The following is a 20,987-nucleotide window of genomic DNA, read 5'->3' as shown; positions in this document are numbered from 1 at the left end:
TCCGAGTGTTGATTTAGATTTTGTTTACGGATCGTCAGGTCCCAGTAGCTGCGGAAGACAAACGGCGAGATTCTTGGCGATGCCAAGTGACTAGTGGCATCATGTGATGAGTACGGCAAGAAGCCGTGAAGACAACAGTAACAAGTTGTGTTAAGACAATAGTAAAACGGTATTTGATGAGAATAGTAAAATGCTGTGTCATTGGAATAACAAGAAGTCATGTTGAGAGATAAAGGAAGTTGCGTTGTGAAATAAATACGGACAGCTTTGGCTGAGGATTATCCGTGACGATTTCCCACTTGACTAAAAGGGCACCCTTACTTTGATACTAGGTAAGGGGTTTTGTATGATATATGGTGGTCTGACAGCGAAACTTTAGTAGTATATAGATTCGTAGATAGATAGATAGGTCAATCGAGTGTTCGTTCTGTGGATATCAAATAAAACCAAACAAGTCAAGCTAAGCCCCACTCCAACTCCAACAAGAAAAAAAATAAAGTAAAACAAAGTAAAAATAAAAAAGGGTGTGAATCTGTCTAAGCAGTAATTTAATACCCCCACATATCATTCTCATCCCTAACTGCATCCTCCTCGTTAACTGCTCTAAGCCCATTTTCTTTACCCGCCAGCTTGCGCTGCTTCTTCGTCACAATCCGGCTCGGTGTAAGCGGCGTCAATGGTGTAAACGGCATGTAAGGGCTGTATGGAGTAGGTAATCCCGTTCGAGGTCCATTTATCTGCTTCTCTGGGCGCTCAAGGATGGTTGTCTTTGTGGGTGGAGCGCTGAGGAGCTGCGGGTATGCGTCACGGAAGGGGAGGGATGAAGAGCTGTTTCCGGGCCCGCCGGGTGATGCAGCTTGGAGGTTCAGAGCAGGAGGAGGGTTACGGCGTTCGTTTGAGCCGCGCGAGGTGGTTGTGTTGTTAGTATTGGTGCGGGTGACGCCCGGAGGCATTGGTGGGGGAGCGGGGTTGTAAAAGCGTGGGGAGAGAGGGACTTGATCCAGGGTTGGCGTTTTGGGGTCTGGTGAAGCGAGCGGAGATGAGATGCCGAGTTTGCGCACGGGAAAACGGGGCGAGCGAAGTTTACTTGCGTTCGGCGACTGGGGGGCAGCGTTTGAGTCACGATTGGAGTGGAAAAGTGAGAGGTTTGAGACGCGCGAGAAGCGAGATGATGTTGAGCGGCCTCCAGGGCTTGCAGGGGGTGGAGCGGCAGCCGTATGGACTGCGGCTACCGGCGCTGGGGGTGCAGCTGGGAATGCCGCTGGTGCTGGGGCCGGCGGGGGATACTGTTGCTGGTAATGATGCTGATATGGCTGTGGCTCAGGCACCCGAGGGGCGTAGTCGGAGAACGGGTTTGCACTCTGGTAGCTCACGGGAGACCGCGGTGAAAGCTCTTGCAAGCTTACATCATCTGAAGGGCTTATAGGAGAGGTTGAGGCAGCAGCACGCTGCTCATCCTGCTCCATGACCGCAGCGTAGAGCATTTCCATCTGATCCTGGGCTCTGCGGCGGTCGGCAGCAACAACAGATTCGTGGTCGATAGTGCCCACGCTGCTATTGTTGGAACGAGAGTGAGAATGACCTCCTCCTTTGGTGAAACTGGTCCAGGATCTGAAGCCGTGCGACTTGTTAGTCGGGGTGACGGGGCTTGGATCCATGGAGGGTGCAGCCGACTGGGCGGCGATGGGTCCCTTTGGCTTCATCATTTCCACTTGTAGAGTGTAGTTCGACGCCTGGACTGTTCTGCGAAGACGACGGCCGACCACGAGAAGCAGAGTCAAGACGATGGCAACGAAGATCACGTATGCTCCAACAATGCCACCAATTTGCACAGCAAGCAGGGGCTCGTCCAGCGGAGGGTTCTCGGGGAGAATGTCGTCACGTTGAATCAGACTGCGAGATGGTGATTGCTGCTCCTGTGACAGCGACAACTCAGACGGAGAGGCAAGTGGTAGCATTTCTGATGTGTGCTTCAGCGAGAGATGCGGAGTAGGTTTATGTACGATCCAGCCGTCAGGCTCATTGCGAGAGATTGAAAATGAGGCCGCAAATCCCTTACGGAAGCGGACGATGTGACAGGCATGATGAGCTCCGGGGGTGATGAAGGAATGATATAGGATGAGCGACACAGGCTGGCGGGGGAGATGATTGGGCTTGTGGTTGTGTGAAGAAGCAAGAGTCGAGGTGGTGAGGCCATCCGGGCGCTGTCGTTGGTGCATTTACGCGCCGGCCTGCATCCACGGCACACCGTCACAGAAATATCCAGCCACTCATCGTGCGCACTTCTCCCCAGAAAATACCAGTCGATTGGACCTTGTCCATTCAGAGCTGCCAATTATCTCTTGGGCGATCGACACAGCATTCCCCTCATCCAGGGACCCTGCCGCCGGGCATCCAGATCTGTGAAGAAAACCAGCTTCGAACAGCAGGGATTGTAGCAGGGAAGCCTTGTTTCCCGAGGAAAAGGTCCTCATAATTCCTCGACAAGTCTGAGTTGTGGAAATTACCCCTGGTCATTTCAATTATACTGGGATGAGGTTCTATATACAACGGGTGCCAAAGGTCTGCCTACACTCATACTTCACACCAAAACTCGCGATTTTAACCAAAGTATCTCAACTTATATGCTCCTCACTAACTTCCTGTAAATAAATATTCAAATATATTCTTCCAGACGCAAAACTTTTGAATGTCTTATAATTGAGAAGCTACCCGGAGGTATTTTTTGGCAATGCGAGTTATTTCGGGGCCCCGCCCAGTCAACCACGGTACAAGCCGTACACTATATAGTTCCAGATGCTATAGTCATGAGAAGCCAGCACATTAAACTCATAGCTATGTTTCTCTAGTTATTTACCGAGGGTTACTGGCTCTTAAGTAGCTTGGCTAAAGAGCAATTATACAACAAGGGCTCACCCACTCGTAAATACCTCGTCATAGTTAATGAAAGGACCAGATAACAGAATCAACAGCCCTAAAAAAAACCTCCATCATACACTGTAGAATACTCCAAAGTCAACCTGCAAATATGGTCCCACAGATCGCAGTGGGTACCCAGATGTTAGCTCCCCCAGTTTCTTCCCAATTAAAGTCAGTCTGACAATGCACAGTCAATCCCCACCACCTCTATCCAAATGTGTATGTATCCAGCGCTCAACCGTCTTACTACAGAGTTGCACTGCATACTTTGCACGCCGGTCTCCAGTCTTCCTCCTTCGTGGCCACTCAAACAGCGGGAAGGCGCAGCTTTACGGGAATATCCTCTTATTCGAATTCAAAGAATGTACCCAGAGTACGGAGCCCAAATGGAACACAGCCCACCAATCTTGCACCGTGCATGACTGGCAAGAAAAAAAGTATATAAACCCCGTCCTTCACCACCCCATTTGCATCTCTCTTCTTCTCTCCCATCCACATCCAAATCCCTTGAATCAATCCAAGGCAAACAATCTCTACTCAATACAAAATGAAGTTCTCCCTCTCCGCCCTCGTCCTCTCCCTAGCCGCGTGCTCCTCAGCCTACGTCACAATTGGTGGTTCCTGTAAAGGCTCAGGCTACGACTGCGCAGAAAGCCGTACCGAGGTTGCCGTCTGCAATGGCCGTTCATGGCAGGTTGCGGCCGATTGCGGCAAACATGGTGTCTGTATCTGGCCTGGTGGTGATCCGGCTCCGTCTTGCACTACGGTTTAGACGTACCTACTGATGGGGCTGCATATAACGGTATGACTGTATTTGCAAATTTCATGTTGTGGTATTGTGGGTGTTGATATTTTCCCCTAGGTCCTTAGATTCAATATGGCCTGGAAGGTCAGCAGGACGGATTGGTTGTTGTCCCTGTTGGTTAGGGCTGGAGAGGAGTTTTTAAGGGGGCTAGACTGTTTGGAGGAGAGCATAAATCTTCGTCATAATCTATGAAATCAAAATGTATGAATTCTTTGGGGCTTGTTATAACAGCGAGAGCAGGGGGTATTTATTCTCGCTTGATAAAATGTCTAGTTGAAGAGTAGAGAGCTAGACAAATAGCGAATGACATCAAGGTCCACCGCAACTTGGTAAGCCATGCTTGGCTTAACATGCACCAGGGACGAGGGGCTTGATTGTGTGCGTCGCGGAGCATCACTTAGCAGGGGCATCCCAGTTATCACGCCGGATCTTCATCAGCGCTGACTGCTTGTGAGGAAACCTAACCTCGCCATCTTTGTAGAACCCTGCTCCTTGCAAATAGCTGATTATCCTAGAATGTTATTAGCAAGTGTACACATAACAGGACGATAGGGTGGCATACTTTGTATTATCTACCCGCGGTTCCAACATCACAGTTTGAGTACGCATATCCGCTAACCAGCAGAAATGGACCAGCGAAGAAAGCCATGCGTTGACTCGGTGTGGTCCGCGATAATCCTGCTCTCCTACTAGAAGATGGATTCCTCGGTCGTAGTTGTCGGCACCCCCGATCAACGACCCTAACCGATCTTCTTTGACCCAGTATATCTCGAAGTAGCCGAAGGGCTGGCCATCCCAACACCCAATCACTGGAAAGCTGTGTTTACTAGAAAGATTCGTCCGGAGGAACTTCTCTTGATGCTCAATTGGGCCAGCCTCTCCCCAGGATGCATTGACCCGCGGGTCGTTCATCCATTTATGCAGATAATCAAGGTCCGAGGGTGAGTTCTGGTCCGGCTGGTCTATGCTGCTCACCGGGCTGAATGCACGGGCTGGAGTTGGCCTTTCAGTTTTATCTCCCCGGGGAGGCAAGTATGGGACTCGGAAGGAGAGGTATTGCTGAACGCTTGGTATGTAGCGTACATAGAAGACTTCTCCTTGGTGAGGCGGCTTCTGTCTGATTGGGTGCCTCACGCCATTTGTGAATGTGAATTGAGTAGGCGGGGCGGGAAAGAAAGTCGGAAGGTGGCTATGAGAAGCAAAAGGTCCCTCGCTAGGTGTATAGTGACCCGAACCTGCAGATCTTGGACGAGAATTCGGGTCGTTTAGGTACAAGCTCTCGCGGGACGGCGAAGCAACTCTCCCGAACGGCGAGCCCCCCAGAGAACGCGTAAACGACTGTGGGCTTAATGTGAAGAGATACAGGCGCGGATCAAGCTGCCAGAAACTGTGCTGGCTGACGAACATGTGCGACCAGTTATCCATGCTGTTTGGTTCGGCTCCAACAGATGAATTTTCACAGGCAAGTAACCCCATGCGCTCCAGCTTCTGCAACACATTGCGGCCGGTGAAGATACCCTCTCGCTTGATGTTTACTCGCCAATCTCCCTTGGGTCTTCCAGCCGCAGGCGTGTTCGATGATGCTGCCGTGCTCAATTGGCGTTCGGGTTCAGGCTCATGGAAGTACCAATATAGAGTGACCCAAAGCATCATGGCGATCTGCCGAGTTGGAGAGGCGACAGGCTTAAAATCAGCGTCCGGGGGGTTGACGATATATGAAATATAGAGCTCATCCTGAGACAAGGTAGGAACAGTAAACCGAGTGACCTGGGATATATCCGATCCTCTCTTCTCTAGCTCTAGAGCTCGGCCGCGCTCATGGTCTGGCCGCTCTTCTTCAGGAATCTCGTCAGGTTGACGTCGCGTACCCAGGACAACAGTCCAACCCGGAGGAAGGTTTGAACTACCCTGACTCAGATTGTTGGACTTGAAAGTAAAACCCCCAAATACCGGGGTGACGGAGAAGGACTGTCCATTAGGCAACTGGGTGGATCGCATGTTGGGGATCCGTAAACAAAACACGAAGGTGAGAGAAAGGAGAGAGCCAAAGTTTGCCTGGCAGTCCTAAGTATATATATATAGGCCGTAAATTAAAAGAGGTTAAAAAAAGAAAGGGTCGGCAAGGGTCCGAGTTGCATACGACTTCGGGTGCGTAGTGGGATGATTTTCGCTTTGCCCCTCAGTAGTGGGCGAACATTGCGTGTCGGATAACAAGAACTCAATTAGTCCCTGGCGGGTTGTTCAGCGACATAAAGACTTCAGCGGAGTCTACTAAAGCTCTGGGCGTCTATAAAGTCCCGTATTTATTTGCACTGGATCGAGAGGGTGGGAGAGGGGGAAAAGTTGAGCGATGCTTGATGTCATCCCAGTCCATTTCCCTTCCGGTCAGAGTCACGTTGCTACGTAGTAAGGTTGCTTCATCCAGATCGCAAATCATCATGCTTGGAATTAAGTTTATTTTACATGCATCAAGATATCAACAAAAACCAATTTCCTGGATGGTAGGCCAAAAGGGGAAAAAAAGTGTTTTCTGGCCAGTTTAGAAATCCTCAACTGTGGTGCCGATCTTTCTTGTCCGCGCCAACTCGAGCAACTCGCTCCCAGTGACGAGATCCATTAGGCCCAACCCCACGCCCTTGAATATGACATTGCCCTTCTCAACCCATTCGCGCAGGTGCTTTTCGTCATCAGCTGATTTCGAGTCCTTCGTGGCATCCCGCACCATCAACAGCTCGCCGATCTCCACTACTTGGTTCGGCTTGACTTCTGCTTGGACGATCTCGCCGGCCTCCTTCATCGCTGCATCGAGACTGTCAACGACGACGATCCCGCTGCGATGGACATGCTTATGGAAATGGCGGTGCGGTGTCTGCACAGCAACCTCCTCCCGAAGAATATCTGGGTGTAACTCCGTCATGTGGGATTTGTATGATCCAATGGCACTGACCAGTCGACCCTTGCGCCTCCCTTCTCGTGAGGTGAGAAGCTCCGCGGGGAACAACGGTTCATGAGATGGTGTACAGCAGAATATTGCATCTGCTTTGTTGATTGCGTCATGGAGGATCCGGTTATACTCTCCAAACTCGCTGCTAACAGCAGAGAATTTGACGTCGCCCCGCCAGCTAGCGTTCTCCGGCGAATAGATCTCCTGAAGAAGCTGTGCTGCTCGCTCAAATGACCGGTTTACAATGAACACGCGCTTGATATCAGCTCCGCGTAAAATGACTGCCAATCGGATATGCCAGTAGGCCTGCTTGCCTGCACCAAATACTACAACCGTTTTCACCTTCTTGCGCTTGTTGAAAATCATTGTCGCCGTCAGCGCGGTACGGAACGGCGTCAGCTCCTCTGCATTGATGAGTCCAAACGGCAGGCTATTGTCGTCGAACAGCGTGACACTCCCCTGCGGCGAGGTATCACGGGACCCCGCCGCGGGCCACGCACCCATTGTCTTCGACAGCCCATTCCCTATAGGCTTCTTATCAACAGAAGCCGTTGGAAGAGGATCGCTCTCGCTACTGGATGTGCTAGACGTCCTCTCAGTAGCAGCGTCCTCCTGGGACGAAAGCGACATCTCGCTCATCTCAGAAGAGACCGAGGCCATAGAATTCCGCGAGCCTGCCTCTCCTTGAGTGAGTCTTTTCAAACCGCGGAGGTCCTCGCCTGTCTCAACCTCGCATCCTGGTGTGCTGCCCTTGTCCTGTAACGAAATAACTTTCATCCCGATCGACTCGCGGGTGCTCGAAGGCATGAAGATCGTAGTGCGTCCGCATTGTCGGGTTACCGCCGTTCTCCGCGGCTGCAAGGTAGCGGCGCATCCAGAGTCCTGGTTTCCGACAGAGTAATCTCGTAGTGCATTCGCTAGATTTTGTTGGATCGAAGCAATCTGATCGCGCGTTAAGGAATGGAGCAGGGAGCGGAGCTGTGCCCCGGATAGTACTGTGAGCGGCATGGAGGTCGGCAGGCTATTTTCTTTTTCTAATTAGCAGGTAAGAAATGAGAGACTCTAGTGCCGCCGCGTGATGGTCCAGTTCAAGTTTTATACGCTCGAGGCAGCGACTTGAGAAAGCTGTCCGAGGGCAAGGCAATGAGATTGTCTCACGGACCTAAGTAATCTAGTCCCGCCGGAGGTAAGCGAGCTCGGAGATATAAGTGGCAAATAGTAACACTTGCCCGTGCAGGATCGAGGTACGTCGGTTTCTTTTTGTAGCGGATGGCCGTTCTCGTTGATTCAGGGCGCCCGAGTTGGGAGAGTCGGACGTCCAAAACGGGGGCTCTTGTGTTTCATCCCGGAGAAAGCGATTGTTCGCGGTGGAGTATGACGACAGTCACTCTGGTGGTGAAGGCGGGGCTACGAAAAGTGTCCATGGCGCCGTTCACACTTTGGAACTCCCGAACATCGAGTAAACGATCGAGAGAGGAGATCATGGGAGATAGGAAAACTTCTACTAGTCCATAAGGAGGTGGACTATGACAAGCAGCGATTATCTTGATGTGCAGGATGCTCGTCGACTTTCTGCCCCGTTTAGGAAAAGGTCATGCAGCCGCCACATTCCATCTAACATTTCTCGCCCCGGTCTCCCTTCCGGTCGCGACCAAGTCATCGAAGACTACGAATTCTACAGGCTTGGGAGCTACCATCTCATATTCTGCATTCAGATAAGAATTCATTTCATATATGGCATATTACTACATACATCCAATCATACGTATAGTTTCCCACCACCGGCCGAGACCCAAGTAAACACAAAGAACATTGGAAAACATACAAAAAAAACGCCGCCTTCAAATGCAATGCAGGTATCACACATATGAAACAAAACTATGGAAATCTTCTGAAAGACGGGAGGGGTATTGAAACCTGTTTTCTTTTTGGCGCGATGATCGTAGGGTATTAGGTGGAGGACTAATTTTCTTAGCGTGTCTGTGAGGCCAGCTCAAACTTCAAACTTCAAAGTCTCAAACAGCGCAGGATGGATAAAGGACTGTCAGTGGTTGTTGGGTTGGGGAAGCGACACAGTGCGCTAAACACGAGGCCGCATCCGGTGGCCCATATAGGTGCCCGTAGCTGACGCCAAGAAGCGCGCCACAAACCCGCTGCTGCCACTGTGGCCGCTCATTCGCATCTTCTTGCTCGGCTGCTGCAGCTCGTCGTTTTTTGCCACGTCCGTGGGGATCATCATTGAGGGAAGGTGGACGTATCCATTGCTCAGGCCCGGGCTATCAACAACCTGGACGTCCTCCATGCTGTTGTATGAGCTCGAGGGGCGCAGGCTAGCTGGCGTGTTGCTTCTTGTGCTGGGCGCGACGCTAGAGGATCGCGAGCAGAGTGTGGGTACAGTCTCAGTCCGAGAGAGGCCAGGGACTTCCTGAACTGAGGGAGGAGACACAGATGTGCGGCTGCGGTTCGATGGTCGTCGCCGAGGAGGATAGGGCTGGTATCGGTCGGTGTCAGGCACGAAAGCACCAGCGTCGCTTTGAAGACTCGAGGACGACGACATTGATGAGAGTGATGCGGATGACTGGGGACTTGGAGGAAGGCGGCGACGGGCCTCCAGGCGAGCCTCCAGCTTCTGGCGACGGAGACGGCATGCCAGGAGCTCAGCAGAGGCCTGGAATCGGTGCCACTCGCGGGGCTGGTGCATCTTGGCTTCGCGTTCCTGGAGACGATAGCGAATCGGGGCGAGGAAAGGCTCGAAATGGATGAAAAGATCCGCCTCGTTAACTCGGGTCTCCCAGTCTAGGAGGAACAAGAGCTGTCGCTCCATAAGGTTGACCTCTGGAACCGAAAAGCCAAAGTCGTCATAGCCCTTGACGGTGGTGTAGCGGGCCCAGTGCTTGTTTTTGGGACTAGAGTCGTTCAGGTTTTTAGCGGCCATAATGAGCGAGGCAAGAAAGATGCGATGAACAGTGCAGCGCATGCCCTTAGCGACCGGGGGAAGACGGGCACGCAGGCGGGCGAGATAAACTAGGGTTGTCATCAAGGTCGGCACCTGAACCTGGGAACGAGTGACCAAAGAAGTGATAAACGCCTCGACTGACGGTAATCGGGGGTACTGCTGATCGGCATCCTCCATCGGCGGAGTGCTTGGAGGTGTATGTTGCCCATAAGCATGCTGTGTGGTTGCGGTTGTTGTCACATGGGATTCACAGCGGATGACCTGTGCAGCTTGTTGGGCCAGATGAGCAACCATCTCCCGTGAGACCGGTTGGGTGATGAACTCTTGCAGTGCTGCTCGGTTGAAATCCATCTTGGCAATATTGTGATATCGTGAAGATAGACTGGAGATTAGAAGAGAGGAGTCGGGGAAGGCGCCGACAAAATGAAGAGGGAGGCGACAAAGATATGAGGAGTACGTCGTGCTCGGATACCAGATGAGAGTTTCCTGAATGTTCCCCGTGTAAAGAATGTGGGATAAGGTCGTCCTGCCAGCAGGATAAAATATGCGGTCGTTGTCCTGTCAACTGAAGAATACTATTGTATGGGGCAAGCAGTGAGACAAGTGTCAAGGACAGGGTGAGACAATCGACCGATCGATTCAATATAATAGATTAAGTAGACAACCAAGCCTAGAGAGTGCGAGGCAAGAGGGAAAAAAACCACAAATAAAAGGAAAGGAGCGCGACAGAGGCTGGAAAGCTCAGGAATGAGGAATGATGACTCGAATCTCGTGAAGTATTCATGAGCGACTGTCTCCTGATATAAGTAAGACCCTAAACCGTCAAAGCGAAGGAGCAGGAAAGGCTGGACTGCAAGGACCAAACCAAGTGGCCCAACCCAAACGCGAGACCTGCATGCCTGGTCCAGTCCCTGTCTCCATACTTACAGGACCATCGTAGCAGTTGGCGCGCGCGAGGCCAGGACCGTGGGTGATTGGCAGGAGTGCAGGGGAGCCAGTCCCCCGATCAAATGCCAAACATGCATGGTCAAGGCAATCAAGGGCGAATCATCCCCTTCCAGCGCGTTGGTCCTGCAACACCTGCGACACGCCCCTTCGGAAGTGAGGAGCGTCCAAGAAGGCCAGTCGTGACTCGATCGCCGCCGCCTGGAATGGAGACCGTCTTGCCAATCTCTGCCTATCTTTGAAACTCGATGGATTCATCTGTGGCTGGAGCCTTCAGCTCGACTCGACCTGAGTGATCGATCGGCAGCGGGAGTGAGCTGCATGTAAGCGCCCAGGCACCGCATAGTCTTCTGGAGAATGCAAATCTCCGCAGGCTGGATGCTATTCTTGTCCAGTCTCCATGTTGATAAAATTAGGCATCTATGATCGATAAAGTCAAGCGCTTCAAGCAGACAACTTGGATATGCGTTCGATCCACCGCGGCGGGAAGCAGAGAACACCCTCCCACCGCCAGCTGTCAAACCGCATGGACTGCCAAGGGATCCCTCCGACAGGGATGCTGAAACGCGGCGCGTATGGTGTAAAGTACATTCTCCTCCCTCCACAAGTTCATGGAGGGGGCACGCCAATGTCCTCCCAGACTTGGTACGTGTCCGGTATCTGGATTCTTCGCGTTATGGCAAACTTTGTCAAATTCATGATTCTAGAGTTCGTCATTGAGAATTGGGCCTATCTATTGCACGTGACTGTTACCTTTTTGGCCAGAGTATCTTGCCGCTTTACTCGCCTACCGGGAACTATACAATTACTACGGTACTACTTGTGAAAATTCACCAGTCTTCATGGCTTCCATGTCAAATGTCGATCTGGAATTCGTAGCATAAGCAGGTTCTTCTCAGCGCACAGTCCAAGATTATCCGCCCCTCGTTTCAAATTATAGGCTCATAATGGCCTGATCACACCTGGGCGTCTCGTCTGATTCCAAAGCAGTAGCCAGGCGCTTAAAGAGCAAGAACAACCGCAACGGCGTTCTAATTAAAGAACAACAATCGGGAATTTGTTAAGCGCAAAACGTAACGCTTGCATTGTGGAACTTGGGAAGGATTGTAAGAGGCCGCTATTTTCGTTGCGTAGGCGCCGAACTGCGTCAATCACGCTTGATCCAGCAAAGCGCTAAAAGCAACGAGATTTCTAAATTGGTCTCGATTATTTTAGGCTCATGTACGTAGACTTAAGCGCCATGGAGAATGTTGAGAGCACACGATAGCGAATAAAGCATTGACTGAAAGGACACTTATATATCAACCTTCAAGAACTTGCAATTCCATCCACTCTTCACGAATTAACCTCAGGTGGTTCTCTATTCTTGTCACAGGTGCAAATTGACATCGTCCCTTACGAAACTGAAACCGAGTAGGTTGAAACAGTGAACTTAGCGTCGGTGCCGACGAACGGCTCAGTGCCAGCCTGGACGCTAGTCAGGTACTGGCTGTTCGCTAGGTCTTGGTTCTCAACCAAGTAGTTGACGAAATCAATGAGGTCGGCCGAGAAGCTTTCAGTTGTGGATGAAGCAACAAAGCTGTACACCTGCATATTTCCGTTGGGGCCACTCCACAGGTCCCATTGGACACCACCAAGCGTCACACTGGCAATAGAAGAACCAGACGAAGAGATTGGGCCTGCGCCACCAAGAGCAGCCAGCCAGACCATAATCTCATACTCGGGGTCTCCTCCAGCACTCGAGCTTGTGAACAGGTCGTAAGCGACGTTGGCCACAACGTCACTTCCTGCGTCATACCTGTTCTCGATGGTTAGATCCGCGTTAGATCAATTGTGATGGCGAGTGGACACTTACGTCCATTCCCATGTAGTCGGGATTGAGCTCAGGCTACTCAGCTGGGCTGAAGTGAATTGATACGCGGCATTCGCGTAGCTCTTGACATTATACTCCCCGCCAGTCCAGGTCCAGGTCGTGTGCCAGGAGATAGTATTGCCATCAGACGAGTCCAACCCAGTGCACTGGCTTCCTCCTTCATCAGCATTATCCTGGCCCCAGAGGTTGTTGTACAAAATGAAGTCGCCTGGTTCAGCGGTATCCCATTGACCGCAGAAGTCCTCACGGCGATGAAGAGCCCTAGAGGAAACGGAAGCAGCCGAGGCCAGAGAGGCCAGAGTCAGAGCGAGGAGCTTCATGTTTTTTGTTGAGATTCACAAGGGTGTCAAAACTGAAGATTCTGTGATATGAATGTCGCCGAAGAAAATTGCTTCACACTACAGTGTTTGTTGCTATTTATCTTCGCCGAAGCCGACAGTCTCCATGCTGTTAGCCGAAACGTCCATGAAATTAAAGTCGGCTGTTTCTCCGGGCTTGATGTGCTATTTGTCACAATGACCCGGTCTCGCTCAGCAGGCCAGTTTCAACCTCTTTGATCCCATCAATCCCAGGCAAAGGAGTAATGAACTGCGGAGTCAGATCCTCAAACAGGCCATAGACTCTGGGTCTGAGGAACGAGGAAAAGAGAGACATTGCCATGCGGAGCCCGACCGGAATCCATAAAAGACGGACTAGGGGCATCTGATAGGTGCTGTCATATCGAAAGTGGTGCAATTTAATACAGTTCCTGAATCTTTTAGGAAAAGACTCGAAGATCGGCAAGCCCACCTTGTGATGCCATATCACCACTGCAGCGCTTGGCTTCTGCAAGGTGCGCCACCTTTTGCTCCGGCGGGGGAGGGTGTCTTTTGAATAAGCTCATCTCCTTCCATGGTCAGATCTTATTATTCCAGAGACGATGACGTTCCGTTGGCCTCGTCGGTTTGAATTGCAACCTTCAATGGACGAAATTGGATGCTAACAGCGGGCTGGTGGACCAACTCGGCCGCTTTGCCTCAACATGAAACATGCTGCCACTATCAGAGCAAGACGAGGCCAACCGGGTCTTGATAAATAGTGTGGAAACAACGAGATCAAGTTTCACCTGTCACGATGGTCAAAAAATATTGGTGGAGGATTTATCAGAGACAAACGTTTTGTCAACAGTCCACCCCAGCCCAGGCCAAGGCGTTAAATCCGGGGAAATACCCTCCAAAGCCGATGGCAACGAACAGGGGCCCATCCCTCTTTGTATCCAGATCAACGGAGATAGTAGTCATTTTGAGGAATCTATATAACTAAATGGCCAGCCAGCCTCACAGTGAAAACCCGGAGTCTGGAACCTGACAATGTTGTTGTGCAAGGAACATGGTGCTTGTGATCGCCGCCAAGTCCCATCGGCAACCAGTTTAAAAAAATCAGATCATTATTATGGACTCCGCGGCCCCCAGACTTCCACAACAACCTTCACATCCTTTATAACCCTATTTCTTTCTGAACAATATACGCTTGATTGTTTAATTATTTCCGGACCTTCTAACCGATTAAATGCGCTCTCTCAGTTTCCTCTTCGCCGCTCTGGCGCTCGTTACCGGGGTGTACAGGTTCCTCGACTCCTGCTTGGAGAACTTTTACATCTTTGACAAGGAGCATCTGCACGATGTGTCCCAGCGCGCAATTGCTGCCCACGGCAATGACACTCGCTCGATTGTCCAGTACATTGTCTCCGAATTAGACGAGAAGGTCGGCGTCACCCACCTCAACAAGGATGAGGAATGGGTTTTCAACAACGCCGGCGGCGCAATGGGCGCCATGTACATTATCCACGCCAGTATGTGATACCCCTGATCTCACATTGGCCATGCTTAAGAAATATGTTAATGCGCTACAGGTATCACTGAATATCTGATCATCTTCGGTACGGTCTACGCTCTCCATCGATCAACCCTCCCCCGTCCCAAAATTACATGAAAATAGCAGGTGAACGCGGGAACTAACTGAGATCCAGGCACTGCCATCGGCACTGAAGGGCACACCGGACGCCACACCGCAGACGACTACTTCAACATCCTCCAGGGCACCCAGCTCGCCTACGTCCCCGGTGCTTACGAGCCAGAAGTCTACCCGGCCGGTAGTGTTCACCATCTACGCCGCGGTGAGGTCAAGCAGTATAAGATGGAGTCCTCTTGCTTCGCGCTCGAGTACGCCCGCGGTTGGATCCCTCCCATGCTCTTCTTCGGATATGCCGATACCTTTTCGAGCACCCTGGACTTCCCGACCTTGTGGGCTACCTCGCGCATCACTGGACGTGAGATGATATCCAATTTGCTCAAGGGCAAGTTCTAAGGGAATTGCTGAAAAGCTGAAGGAGGAGGTTTTGTTCGCATAGACTGTATTATGTATTTAGATTCCTCTATTTATAATTTTAATCAACCTTTCAGCAAAAAACAAAACAAAATAAAACAAAAAAGCCCGCCTTGCCTCAAAGGCTGACCCCTATGTGAATGCAAACTAAACAAATAATGACTAAGCATCGTTATCAGTCCGTTATCAGCAAATCCCCCAAAAAGCGAAAAATGGATTTTCCCCNCCCCCGCATCAGCATTTCACTTTAATACAGCGGAGTAATCATGGCTCCTTCTCAGTGCGTCAACTGCCAAAAGGCTAGGGCTGTCATTATCCGCCCCAAAAATAGGCACAAGCTATGCCGCGAATGCTTCATCCAAGTATTCGAAACCGAAGTACACGAAACGATCACCTCAAATTCTCTATTCTACCCCGGCGAGCGAATCGCCATCGGCGCCAGCGGCGGAAAAGACAGTACGGTGCTGGCCTCGGTGCTCAAGACACTTAATGAGCGATACAACTACCAACTCGATTTATGCCTTCTTTCCATCGACGAGGGAATCAAAGGTTACCGTGATGATAGTCTCGAGACCGTCAAGCGCAACGCAGTCCAGTACGATATGGATCTGGTTATCGTCGGGTATGGCGAACTTTACGGGTGGACTATGGACCAGGTGGTGGAACAAATAGGCAAGAAGGGGAACTGCACATACTGTGGTGTATTCCGACGCCAGGCGCTGGATCGGGGTGCGCAGCGGTTGGGCATCAATCATGTTGTGACGGGGCACAATGCGGACGATGTGGCTGAGACTGTAATGATGAACTTGTTGCGAGGGGACCTGCCTCGTCTTTCACGGGGAACAAGCATCGTGACGGGCTCTGCGGCCTCCGATATAAAGCGCAGTAAACCGCTCAAGTATGCGTATGAGAAAGAAATTGTTCTCTATGCGCACCATAAGCAGCTGGATTACTTTAGCACGGAGTGCATCTATTCGCCAGAGGCGTTTCGGGGGAGTGCGCGTACATTGATTAAGGATCTAGAGAAGATCCGGCCAAGCTCCATCCTTGATATCGTGAGGAGTGGTGAGGAGATGGCTATCCTTGTGCCTATAGCAGATGGGGGTCAGGGGTCTTCCACAGCGGCTGCTGAGGACGAGTCCGCAGTCGGCGGCTGCGGCAGTCAAAATGGGAGAACACGCGGTGGCGAGATGGCAGAGATGGAGAGGACGCTGGAGCAAAACGAAGCCGCTGCGGCGTTGGAGACAGAAATCAAGGGGCCCCAGCAATCAAATACGGCAGTTCCACTTCCTAAGAAGGGGCCGAAAAATCCCAAGAAACCACAAAAGAAGGCTGCTGTCAAGAGTCAAGTGCTGGGCAAGTGTGAGCGATGCGGATACATCTCGAGTCAGCGAATGTGCCATGCATGTACACTCCTTGAGGGCCTGAACAAGAACAGACCCAGAACAGCTATCGAAATGGAACTCGATGCAGAGGAAGAGGAGAGCAGCACAACACTACGGAGACAAATGGAGCAAGTTCAGTTGACGGGATGAGCAAGCACCCATCTCCAAGCGCACAACCCCATCCCGACGCGAAATGCTCAAGTATTTCCAAGTTTATGAGGACATGCTTCCTCGTGGCCAACAAACCCTGCGGTACGCAGAAGGCAGACCGCTCGGTCGAGCGATCCATGCATCTATGGCTCATTCCGGATAACGAGCTACAATATAGAAGACATAGCAGCTTCGCATATAGCAAACGCAAGAACCATAAATCGCTAGATTCCGATACCCAAACAAAATATAATACATAAATATATTTGACACACCTCGCATCATGATGAATTCAAAGGGACTGACTCTATCCCACCCATTCCCTTCGTATTAATTCCAACCTTCAAGCACCCTCTTTTTCCTTCCCCTCCTCATGTAACTCCGGTAAATCCAACCCAACCCTCCTAGCCGTGAGCCTAATTCTCTCGTCCTCATCCAACCACGAACCCGGGTTGTACCTTTCCACTAATTTCACATACTCCCGCTGCGCCTTCGCATACAGCGCAAACTGCTCCGCCTGATGGATTTTTTGCTGCGATATTTCACTTATTTGCTCGCCAGATGATGACTCATTTGTAACCTGTTTCCGAAATGATGCTCGGACTCGGTTGTGCAGTGGTGTTGGAGAGGAGAGGGAGCGGCGTGGGAGTTCGCGGAGAATCGCGCGGTAGGTGGATTTTGCGGAGGCTGACATTTTGTTCTTTTTTTTTTGTTCCCCTCTTTTCGGATTTGGGATTTTGTTCGTTTTAATTTCTTTTTCGGGCTTTTCAGGAGTATCAGCTCTGATTCGATATGCGTTCGCTTGAATGGTTCGGTTTAATTTGAAGCTTTGGAAGGTAGGTGTAGCGTGAGGGTTCTTGGTGCTGTTAGATCTTCAATCACGGTTGCCATCACGTGAGTATTTAGTGTTTGGACTTTGGAGCGGAAATTTATGGAAATAAACAAATTTTTAATTTTTTTTAAAAAATACTTCGTTAATTTCCATTTATTTTGGTATCAAAAGCAAGGGAACTAGTAGACTAGGTACTGGAGGCTAGTGTTGGGCGCGACAGAAACATATGTTCAGCAATATGTATGTACATTATCTTATGACGATCGTGAGTGTTTCATTAATCCTTCATCAGGCGCGAAGCATGGTATCGTGATAGGAGGCAGAGGTTTTTAAAATCCCTCATATCATGGGATCTTGTTATAATTGACAGAATCAGACCGTCGGGTTATGATCGTAGCCAGCCGAATTTCTTCCGGCCCGCATCGCCGCCAGCGGATGCTTCAACCTGCATACTGCGGGCATACAGTTCCTGTACGCGAATTAGCATAGGTTCATGGGTAGAAATTCTTGTCAGAAACCAAATTGTATGCATACCTCATCATCACCTGAAAGTTTCGTGTCCAGAATCAGCCTGGCGACTTCATCGTATCGATGTAGATGAGGATAAGGAGTCTTCTGGCTGCGTTGGATGCCAAGTACGACCTCGCCCATCACTTCAAACTTTCGCCAGTTGATACGGTTACGGTTGTCACCAATAAAGGTCTTGTTACCCTCCTCGGCAGAGACGAGGTCGCGGCGGTGAAGTGGTAGGAACGGTATCCGCTCAGAGAAGGAGTTGTCCCACGCCAGGCGGTAGGCAAAATGGCTCTTCTGTGTGCCCATGAGGATAACCAGCCTCATAAAGGCCTTCTGAGCCTGCGGCGGGACGAGCTCTCGAGTTTGAGAAAGTCGATGTACCGGTGTTCCATTGATCCCAGCAATCACCGCCCCGAGAGAGTTATAATTATTCAAGCGACGTAGTTTCTGCAATTCAATTAGTAAATCTCGGACAGCTTCCCATTCCTCGTTTATCAAAACACAGCACTCACCTGGGCGATATTCATAAACTTTTCCAATGCCCGAGCTCTGTGCTTAGGCTTATCTCGTAAAAGGATTATACTGGCCACGAAGAATGCAACGTGGTTAAATTGCTTGATCATGCGATTGACATGCTTCAAACTTTGGATCTTGTCCTTGTCCGGCCCAGAGATACTCACATGGCGCACAAGATCTCGAGGTCGGAAAGTGTTGAACATTATCCAGTCGATGCGTGTCAGCTCATTCGCAAAATCGTCATCCGGAATCTCCATCATCTGCCGCCAGACCATTTTCGTCAATGGAATCCGCCCCATGAGTTCCACGGTATCCGCTTCTCTCTGTGCAGCGTCCATGCTCAGGAAAGTAAATGACTGGCTTGGAATAGTGCCGGGCTTGTCCACCGCTGAAGGGTTTGACAAGGTAGCTGACAATTTCGACGGTTGATCATGTATTCCCTCGCTGAGGTCCAGCGCACTCATGCTGTATATGGGGTCTTCCTCCTCTTCTTCTGGGCCATCATCTGTGTACGAAAAGCCTCCTAGGAACATAGACGGTGAGCTTCGAGTGGAGTTATCGAAAAAGGTCTCGTTTCCGTCAAATGTGTCTGCTTCCCCGTCCTTGAATGCCCACCCAACATCGTCATCCTCTGCGTTCACTTCGAGAAATGATCCAATCTCCTTGGACGCAAACATGTAAAAATGGCTCTTTTCGAGGGTGGTGACAAAGTCCGTAATCCGCTTTCTTGTTATAGGATATGCAAGGTCGCCGGGGTACTCCGAAACCCATTGTGCAATAACATTAAGAAGCCTTAATTGGTCAGCGATGCGCGTCAACTGGTCCGTGATGTTTTTCTCGTTGCGCTCGAATCGGTTGATCAATGCATTCAAAAGCGTAGCCGGAGCAGCAAATTTTCGATAAAGGCACAAAAAAATTGACGCAAACTTCGAGTCTTGTTTGGACATTGGTTGGGCAACAAGTCGGTCAACCAACTCATCGAAAGTGAAGCCCGTTTCATTTGATGAAGTTTCGCTAGAAGCCTTATCCTTACTTTCTGGGCTTGACGGAGCACTCCGCGTTCCATCTATCTCATCTTCCATATCCAAAAAGCTGTTAAAGGCGTCCGATCCGCCACTATTGCGCCAGGCTGTGTGGAGTCGGTGTTGTCTATTGTGGTTCTTACCTGGGGAAGAATCCACAGCGGCTGAGGGCCGATGGGAATTCAATCGGGTCGGTGGTGTATGCGGTCGCACCGGATGCGAATTGCTCCGAGCATATCGTGAACCTTGTGAATTAGAAGCCAGGTTTGGCGTCGTCTTTGAGTCGGCGGGATGGCGGTCGACGCCGTACCCATCGACTCCTGGATCGAGAGCACTACTAAATGGGCCGCCCGCGGCTCCAGCGAGCAACGTTGTGGGGTTTTCTGAGCGGGCGCGGGTGTGATGCCACTCGTGTGTGCTGGAAGAAGTTGGCCTCTGCTCTGCAATAACTAAACGATATAATTAGCTTCCAGATCTGAAACAGTTCCAACGAGAGACAACAGTGGAACCGATATAGCCCCTGTTTCTGCTGTTTCGGAGAGTTGCACTCCAAGTCCAGGGATCAACGAGAAGAGATGGCAGAAAGGATGCGTGAGCTAAATCCCAGCCCGCGTCTGAACTAGCGCAAATGTGGCAGTTCTGAATGCACAGCACATCATACAACACACATCGAAATCGTGTGGGCCGTATACAAGGATATTTTCTCGTAGCCAAATCCCAAACTATTTTCTCGCTCTCTCACCGCCACCCTCTTCTCTTTCATAATTTTTCGGGATGCATCAAAAACCAAATATCAGGGGCAGCAGTTACTATACGCAGTTCGGCTCTTTACACTTACCATCTCTTTGGCTGAAAATGTCACGCAAAATGACAGCGATACACATTTTCTGTTTCTGGGGCATATCGGGAGATGTTCGGTGGATATCATAGCTTCCAAGCGATGTTTCGAATCGTCCATCGATACTCTGCTTATCACACTTCGTAGCAACCAGCACGAAAGGAACTGAAGCTGCAGCGAAGATGTCTACCAAAAAAAGGGTCGGATCAGTTTCAACCATAGCGAGACTGTCTCGGGAGAAGCAGGTATAACAAACCTAGTGTTTTTGATGTCTCCGAATGTTCAGTAGCGCGAGTCGCATCATGTAAGATCAGAGCACCATGAATAGTGGCTGGTGAGTCGTTTCCTAGCCGCGGCCATCTCAATTTTCCATTACTGCCGGGAGAAACCTCGTGGGCATGTACTTTCACTAGACGGACAACGTATACTGTACCATCTAGAGACATCTTCTTTGTTGTGGATCGGGAGGAAAGAGGATGTTTCATATCCAGGGCACTCTGAATAAAAGTCGTTTTACCAACTTTGTCCCCGCCAACCACGGCGATGCTTACATGCGGGAAATTCGATCTGGAGGTCGTCTGGATATGATTTGAGGGTCAGGAACATATTTCCAGCGCACCAATTCTACAAATCGGAACCATACCTCATTCCCAACCTGGGGCGACGAGACCCCGCTCCCCTCGCGGTGTGCTAGGTCTTCATCTTCCTCCACAAGTGTCCGTCCAACATTACTCCCACCCTCCATCGCCGTTTTGGGGGGGTCAAGTTTGTATAATCCTCCGGGCGGAGCGGAAATAGTTCGACTTTGAAGTCCTGGCCGTTGAGGAACAACACCAGGTTGGGCTCGATCGCTGGATGCCCTTTCTCTCCGTTGGGAGGCCATGGGAAAAGTATTGGTCGCGCGTGTTGGTGGACGGCCCTA

General features: G+C 50.6%; 7 protein-coding genes across 7 annotated transcripts; 2 read left to right on the top strand and 5 right to left on the bottom strand.

Moving 5' to 3' along the window:
- Positions 1-548: 548 nt before the first annotated feature.
- Positions 549-5,722, bottom strand: ASPVEDRAFT_122453 (uncharacterized protein; the record flags this gene model as incomplete). Its single annotated transcript, XM_040805987.1, has 4 exons — positions 549-1,910; positions 2,060-2,153; positions 4,122-4,235; positions 4,287-5,722. The coding sequence occupies 4 exons, from the start codon at positions 5,720-5,722 to the stop codon at positions 549-551; spliced, it is 3,006 nt and encodes a 1,001-aa protein (XP_040662331.1).
- A 541-nt stretch (positions 5,723-6,263) lies between these two features.
- On the bottom strand, positions 6,264-7,676 carry ASPVEDRAFT_48730 (putative proline utilization protein PrnX-like; the record flags this gene model as incomplete). The annotated part of the gene is made up of 1 exon (XM_040814066.1): positions 6,264-7,676. One exon carries the CDS (start codon positions 7,674-7,676, stop codon positions 6,264-6,266), a length of 1,413 nt encoding a protein of 470 aa, XP_040662330.1.
- A 968-nt stretch (positions 7,677-8,644) lies between these two features.
- ASPVEDRAFT_244205 (cyclin family protein) lies at positions 8,645-10,305 on the bottom strand. The gene has a single exon (XM_040809669.1). The coding sequence runs from the start codon at positions 9,973-9,975 to the stop codon at positions 8,749-8,751; it is 1,227 nt and encodes a 408-aa protein (XP_040662329.1). The 5' UTR covers positions 9,976-10,305; the 3' UTR covers positions 8,645-8,748.
- Positions 10,306-11,964: 1,659 nt separating this feature from the next.
- On the bottom strand, positions 11,965-12,762 carry xgeA (putative endoglucanase; the record flags this gene model as incomplete). Its single annotated transcript, XM_040814065.1, has 2 exons — positions 11,965-12,367; positions 12,425-12,762. 2 exons carry the CDS (start codon positions 12,760-12,762, stop codon positions 11,965-11,967), a joined length of 741 nt encoding a protein of 246 aa, XP_040662328.1.
- Positions 12,763-13,990: 1,228 nt separating this feature from the next.
- Positions 13,991-14,788, top strand: erg2 (C-8 sterol isomerase ERG2; the record flags this gene model as incomplete). Its single annotated transcript, XM_040814064.1, has 3 exons — positions 13,991-14,273; positions 14,334-14,360; positions 14,451-14,788. 3 exons carry the CDS (start codon positions 13,991-13,993, stop codon positions 14,786-14,788), a joined length of 648 nt encoding a protein of 215 aa, XP_040662327.1.
- Positions 14,789-15,036: 248 nt separating this feature from the next.
- On the top strand, positions 15,037-16,836 carry ASPVEDRAFT_35952 (putative PP-loop ATPase superfamily protein). The gene has a single exon (XM_040811098.1). It carries the CDS (start codon positions 15,073-15,075, stop codon positions 16,339-16,341), a length of 1,269 nt encoding a protein of 422 aa, XP_040662326.1. The 5' UTR covers positions 15,037-15,072; the 3' UTR covers positions 16,342-16,836.
- Positions 16,685-20,948, bottom strand: ASPVEDRAFT_48725 (putative Ras guanyl-nucleotide exchange factor RasGEF; the record flags this gene model as incomplete). The annotated part of the gene is made up of 6 exons (XM_040814063.1): positions 16,685-17,041; positions 17,708-18,136; positions 18,202-19,667; positions 20,066-20,251; positions 20,322-20,643; positions 20,709-20,948. The coding sequence occupies 6 exons, from the start codon at positions 20,946-20,948 to the stop codon at positions 16,685-16,687; spliced, it is 3,000 nt and encodes a 999-aa protein (XP_040662325.1).
- Positions 20,949-20,987: the final 39 nt, after the last annotated feature.

Source organism: Aspergillus versicolor, assembly GCF_001890125.1.
Source record: "Aspergillus versicolor CBS 583.65 unplaced genomic scaffold ASPVEscaffold_1, whole genome shotgun sequence".
Lineage (NCBI taxonomy): Eukaryota > Fungi > Ascomycota > Eurotiomycetes > Eurotiales > Aspergillaceae > Aspergillus > Aspergillus versicolor.
Note: the sequence above shows the minus strand (reverse complement) of the source record. Positions and strands in the feature narration are given on the sequence as shown.